This window comes from Lipotes vexillifer, unplaced genomic scaffold, assembly GCF_000442215.2.
Source record: "Lipotes vexillifer unplaced genomic scaffold, Lipotes_vexillifer_v1.1 scaffold131, whole genome shotgun sequence".
NCBI lineage: Eukaryota > Metazoa > Chordata > Mammalia > Artiodactyla > Lipotidae > Lipotes > Lipotes vexillifer.
The window spans coordinates 2,476,298-2,482,948 of record NW_006782866.1 but is presented as its reverse complement, the minus strand read 5'-3'; the positions used below and the strand labels follow the sequence as shown (position 1 = coordinate 2,482,948).

At 52.0% G+C, this 6,651-nt stretch overlaps 1 protein-coding gene across 1 annotated transcript in view; it reads left to right on the top strand.

Annotated features, from left to right (window-relative positions):
• ADCY3 (adenylate cyclase 3) overlaps positions 1-6,430 on the top strand; it is an 89,454-nt gene extending 83,024 nt beyond the window's left edge. Inside the window, exons 16-21 of the mRNA XM_007455506.1 lie at positions 1,013-1,171; positions 1,696-1,842; positions 2,420-2,542; positions 4,559-4,679; positions 5,325-5,449; positions 6,248-6,430. Coding sequence (XP_007455568.1) covers positions 1,013-1,171; positions 1,696-1,842; positions 2,420-2,542; positions 4,559-4,679; positions 5,325-5,449; positions 6,248-6,430 — 858 coding nt within the window. The remainder of the gene's footprint in view (positions 1-1,012; positions 1,172-1,695; positions 1,843-2,419; positions 2,543-4,558; positions 4,680-5,324; positions 5,450-6,247) is intronic.
• Positions 6,431-6,651: the final 221 nt, after the last annotated feature.

The following is a 6,651-nucleotide window of genomic DNA, read 5'->3' as shown; positions in this document are numbered from 1 at the left end:
CCCCCCCCCCGCCACCGCCCTGCGCGGACCTGTCGGGGCCTCTGGAGAAGCAGCCCCAGGACCTAGGACCCCAAGCTGCTGGGGGATGCTGGTCCCCTTACCCCACACGGCATGTGACCCTGGTCAGGCCACCACCTCTGCCAGTTTCTGGTTTCTTCCTCAGTAGCACAGGAGCAACAGTTCTTCCCTCTTCCCTCTGACCTCCTGCGGGAAACTGAAGGAAGCCTGGGGGAGGGGCGCAAAAGCCTGGATAAAATCTCTATTCCCTAGGCCAGCGGCTCATGGATCTCCACTCACCCTGGCTCTGGGAGTCACTAACACACTGACTACGGAGCTGGAAAATAAAGGGAAAGAAGCGGATGAAGTTTTTGTTTGGTTAAAAGGAAAAAGAGGAGAGGGAACGAAGTACCCTCCTGAGGGACATACTTCCCTGTTAGCTCAGGTGCCACCCAGTGGCTTGTCGGGGAACTACAGCCACCCCCAGCCACTTCTTGACCAAATGGAGCCTGCTGGAAATGGGGACTCCTCCTCCCTGGGCTAGGAGATCCCACTGCTGCCACCACCCACAGGGCAGACCTGTAGCTAAAATTATGTCCCAGGACGCCCCACACATCCAGAATACCTCTCACATCTTCCTGTAACCAAAGGGGCTGGGATCCTCACTGCACCTGTAGGGTGGCCTTTTTGATGAGGTGAATCTTTCTGGGTCTCATTTCTCTTGCCATTAGCCGTTTTCCTTTCAGTTTTTCCATGTTGGAACTCATCAAGTTCCCATTTTTCGTCTTCCCATCAAATGGCCAGCTTTTTCTTTTCTTTTCTTTTTTTTTTTTTTTTTTTTTTTTTTTTTTTTTTTGGCTGTGCTGAACAGCTTGTGGGATCTTAGTTCCCCAACCAGGGATTGAACCCGGGACACAGCAGTGAAAGCACCGAGTCCTATAACCACTGGGCCAGGAGGGAATTCCCTCAGATGGCCAGCTTAGAGCTCACATCTTACCTATGTCTGTGTCCGTAGGTGGAGAAGCTGGCACGAACACTGTTCTTATGGAAGATTGAGGTCCACGACCAGAAGGAACGTGTCTATGAAATGAGACGCTGGAACGAGGCCTTGGTCACTAACATGTTGCCTGAGCACGTGGCACGCCATTTCCTGGGGTCCAAGAAGAGAGACGAGGTGAGGGGTGGCCCTGTGCTGGAGCCACGAGCCTGTGTGTCATCTTCTGGCTTTCTGTCTTCTTATGACATGGTCTGGGGGCCCAGGTAGGGCTGGACCTACCCAGCACCACAATACTAGAAGCAAAAGAAGAATTTCACAGGCTTTTGGTAAAGGGCACTGCCATAGATATTGCTTCCATGGGCCACACACCTCTGGGAGGCCCATTTCAGAAGCCAAGGCCTTGGTGGAGCCCACCTTTCTGTCGACCGTGATCATCTCAGACTGGTTCTCATGCCTCACTTTCCAGCTCAACCCCACCCTCTTCTCAGAGCTGGAGCTGTTGCAGGGACTAGTGAAGCTCTTTTTTAGTTATTAATTGTTGTGATGAGCTACTTTCTAATAATTCAAAGTTGGGATAGTCTGGGAGACATGTGTGTCCAAAAAGCTGAGTGCACATGTCATGGGTATGGAAGACACATTCATTTCTATAGCACATTATTCACTTAGACTTTTTTGAGCACTTTGGCCCCGCCTCTTTTTAGGAGCTGTACAGTCAGTCTTATGACGAGATTGGAGTCATGTTTGCCTCCCTGCCCAACTTTGCCGACTTCTACACAGAGGAGAGCATCAATAACGGTGGCATTGAGTGTCTGCGCTTCCTCAATGAGATCATCTCAGATTTTGACTCTGTGAGTGACCATCCTGCGCCCCGCTCCCCCTGCCACAGAGCCAGCCCTTCCAGACTGCAGCCCAGGAAAGGCTGCAGAAGTCGGAGGGAAGTTAGAGAGTTACTCTGGCTGCTGTGTTTCCCCATAAAAGCCCCTCCGCATAACGGAGGGGCTTCTGCAGCCGTCTGGAGATGTTGGGTCCCAGGTGAGAGCCTGGGAGATCACCTCCAAGTTCATAGGTCTGGCCAAAACAAGATCCTGAGGCCCCTCTGATTCCTCCTACCCTCAAATTCAGATTCAGTAGACATTTATCAGGTAACTTGTATACCAGGGGAAATGCTTTTACATAGACGCTCACCCACCCTAGGAGACTGGCACTTTCATCCCAGTGTTAAGGTGGTAGAAACTGAGGCTCAGAATATCGGGACATTGGCCCAGGATCATGTGGCAGATGTCGGCTGGATGAAGCTGTTACAGGAGAACATCTTAGATGTCTCGTGGGCTTGCTTGCTGTAAACAGGCCAAGCTGTCATTTAGTTGTGGCTCATTCATCTCCCTTGACTGCTGACAGTTCTCTCTTCCTTACTACTGGCCTCAGCTCCTGGACAATCCCAAGTTTCGGGTCATCACCAAGATCAAAACCATTGGCAGCACCTACATGGCAGCTTCAGGAGTCACCCCAGATGTCAACACCAATGGCTTTACCAGCTCCAACAAGGTAGCTAACCAGCTCAATGTCTAGAGGAGATGGGGCAAGAGAGAGGCAGCCTACACGTAGCACGTGGGAAACGATGTCATAATAAAAGTAGCTGCCATTAAGTACTGTTGTGCGAAGGGGTCACAGACACACACCCAACTAGCACCACGCGGTGCAAATATAAAACCAGGTTTACGAGTTTAATAAGCAGAGAGAGGGGAACACACGTGGCCCCCCCCACTGCTGTTCCACAGCTTAGGCCAGGCATGAGATGGTTTATGTAACTGTGGCCATATCCTTTTTTTTTTTTAGTTTATTTTATTGAAGTGTAGTTGACTTACAATGTTAATTTCTCCTGTACAGCAAAGTGATTCAGTTATACACATATACATTCTTTTTCATATTCTTTTCCGTTATGGTTTATTACAGGATATTGAATATAGTTCTCTGTGCTCTATAGTAGGACCTTGTTTAACCATTCTCTATATAATAGTTGGTATCTGCTAACCGCAAACTCCCAGTCCCTCCCTCCCCCACCTCCGACCTCCTTGGCAACCACAAGTCTGTTCTCTACATCCATGAGTCTGTTTCATAGATAAGTTCACTTGTATCATATAGATTCCACATATAAGTGATATCATACAATATTTGTCTTCCTGACTGACTTCACTTAGCATGGTAATCTCTAGGTCCATTCATGTTGCTGCAAATAGCATTATTTCATTCTTTTATAGCTGAGTAATATTCCATTGTATATATGTACCACATCTTCTCTATCCATTCATCTGTTAATGGACATTTAGGTTGTTTTCATGTCTTGGCTATTGTGAATAGCGCTACAGTGAACATTGGGGTACATGTATCTTTTCAAATTAAAACTTTCTCCAGATATATGCCTAGGAATAGGACTGGAGGATCATATAGCAACTCTAGTTTTTTAAGGACCCTCCCTAGTGGCTGCACCAATTTCCATTCCATTCCTACCAACAGTATAGGAGGGTTCCCTTTTCTCCACACCCTCTCCAGCATTTATTTGTAGACTTTTTTTTGTGTGTGGTACGTGGGCCTCTCACTGTTGTGGCCTCTCCCGTTGCGGAGCACAGGCTCCGGACGCGCAGGCTCAGCGGCCATGGCTCACGGGCCCAGCCGCTCCGTCGCATGTGGGATCCTCCCGGACCGGGGCATGAACCCATGTCCCCTGGATCGGTAGGCGGACCCCCAACCACTGCGCCACCAGGGAAGCCCTATTTGTAGACTTTTTAATGATGGCCATTCTGACTGGTTGTGAGGTGGTACCTCATTGTAGTTTTGATTTGCATTTCTCTAATAATTAGCAATGTTGAGCATCTTTTCATGTGCCTCTGGCCATGCCCTCTTAATGCTCTATACTTTCATAAGAACCGGGGAGCAGGAACCATCTACACAGTTATGTAACAGTGACGATGTCCGGGCTGGGGAAATGGTTTTGTTAGGAGAGGGAAGTCGTCAACGCTCACTGGCTGACAGATTATTCTCCTGTTAGCTCAGCCCTGTGAGGCCAGCTGTGCTTAGCACCAGAGGGAGAGGAAATGAACTGTAGGGACCCTGGTCCCAAGGGCTGTTCTTAAAACATTACCCTCGTTTACCTCACAACTGTGCTGTACAGTCTAAGTCCTACTGCCATCTCCACTTTATGGATGAGGTTAAAGAAACACATCTAGAATGGTCATGACCCTCAGGTGCTTACAATCTACTTGAAGAAACAAAATGAGGACAACAATACAAAATTCAAAGGCCAGGTTCAGACAGGGTGGTGACACGGCCCTGCCAGATGCATGGCAGACAGCAGCTGGGCTGGGAAGGATTTGCCTTCCCCACCACCTCTGTCCATCCTTGCCCTGGACCCAGAGGGACCCAGGTGAGCTGTCAGTGACAAGTCAGAGCTAAAGAGCTCCCTGGCTCCCCTGTGGGAGGAAGTGCAGAACAAGGCCTGTAACTAGCAGGTGAAGGGAAGGAAGGCGCCCGGCTGGCCCTGGCGCTCACGGTTGCTTTCTCGTGCAGGAGAGGTCGGACAAGGAGCGCTGGCAGCACCTGGCAGATCTGGCCGACTTCGCGCTCGCCATGAAAGACACGCTCGCCAACATCAACAACCAGTCCTTCAATAACTTCATGTTGCGCATCGGTAAGGCCTCTCGCCCCCCCCCCTGCCGTGCCGAGCCCCCCGGTGCAGGGGGCTCGGCAAATCAGGGAGGACGGGGCTTAGAAAGACCCGAGACGTTGGGGCTGCGGAGGGTCGTACACTCAGAGCTGGAAGGGACCTTACGGGTCTTCAGGATGATGACCGAACTGCAAGTGCGATGAAATGGTCACAGCCGTCCCTGTCCCACGCCGTTTACGATGATGGCCTTCCTTCTGAATCTGGCTGGGACTGGAGTTTGTCTACCTTTCCAGGGAATCTTCTGTGCCTGAGGGCCTTGTTCACCTCAGTCCAGCCTGTTAGGATTCATGTCATCTGCCACCCACTACTGGGAAGGGGGTCTCGATCCTGGGCAAGGTCACAGGAGACTTGAAGTACCAGGTGTGCCAAGAGAGAAACTGGCAACTTCTGTACTAAATGAGTTAGTATATTGGGGTGGCTGACATTTACCGAGCACAGAGCGAGGAGGGTGAGAAGGACACGGGACTTCTGTCCTCCGGTAGCTTAGGCTTGACGAGGGGTATGTCACATAACTAGGAGCTTTGTGGTTGGAGCCAGGTGGCAAATTCCGTGAGAAGAGCTGGTGGCTTCTGAGATGGGGCTGTGCTGAATTCTGTGCCTCCACCTCAGGCATGAACAAAGGAGGGGTACTGGCTGGCGTCATCGGAGCCCGGAAACCACACTATGACATCTGGGGCAATACAGTCAACGTTGCCAGCAGGATGGAGTCCACAGGGGTCATGGGCAACATTCAGGTACGTCCAGCAACAGAGCCGACCGTGTGCTCAGATCCAGGGAGTGGAATCGGAATAATGCATGTTTTGCAGGGCTCTACTTGCTCCTTTCTGTTGGCCCAGGACGTTAAGTTGGCAATGCTGAGATCAAGGGCAAGAATGGGAAGAGATGCCTCAGTAAAACGGAGAAAATACTTCAACCCCATTTACAAAATGTAGGTTTAAGTTCTGGATAAAAGAATGCCCTGCTCGGGCTTCCCTGGTGGCGCAGTGGTTGAGAGTCCACCTGCCGATGCAGGGGACACGGGTTCGTGCCCCGGTCCGGGAAGATCCCACATGCCGTGGAGAGGCTGGGCCCGTGAGCCACGGCCACTGAGCCTGCGCGTCCGGAGCCTGTGCTCCGCAACGGGAGAGGCCACAGCAGTGAGAGGCCCACGTACCGCAAAAAAAAAAAATGTCCTGCCTCTTGGTGTGAACCAGTGACACCTTGAGCCTCCAACAAACAGCTTCCCCCAAAACCACCCTGATCTGTATCAGTGGCTCTGGCAGGAAAGCTCCACAAGAAGGGCAAAGGGGACAGAAAAGCAGGCATACAAGTTGCCAAACAAGGCGACCTGTGGCTGACCTCCTAGGAGAGGGAGCACGAAGGTTACAGAGGGGCGGGCCAGGCAAACCCCACCCCCCGCAACCGGTACACAGGCTGGAAGGGGCAGGAGAAGAGCGCTGTGAGCCTGTGGACAGGGATCCTGCGTGGGTACCAGCGGGCCCCGCGGCCCAGGTTCATTCTCTAAGCCCACGCTCTCGGTTCTCCCTCTACAGGTGGTGGAAGAAACTCAAGTCATCCTTCGAGAGTACGGCTTCCGCTTTGTGAGGAGAGGGCCCATCTTTGTGAAAGGGAAGGGGGAGCTGCTGACCTTTTTCTTGAAGGGGCGAGAGAAGCCAGCCACGTTCCCTAATGGCTCCTCGGTTACACTGCCCCACCAGGTAGTAGACAACTCCTGAATGGCCTCGAGCCCCACGAGAGTCCACACGGGAGGGAGAGTTTATTTTCTGGAATCAAAGGCAGGCCTTGGGTGGGCTTCCCTGGTGGCGCAGCGGTTGAGAGTCCGCCTGCCGGTGCAGGGCACACGGGTTCGTGCCCGGGTCCGGGAGGATCCCACATGCTGCGGAGCGGCTGGGCTCGTGAGCCATGGCCGCTGAGCCTGCGCATCTGGAGCCAACGG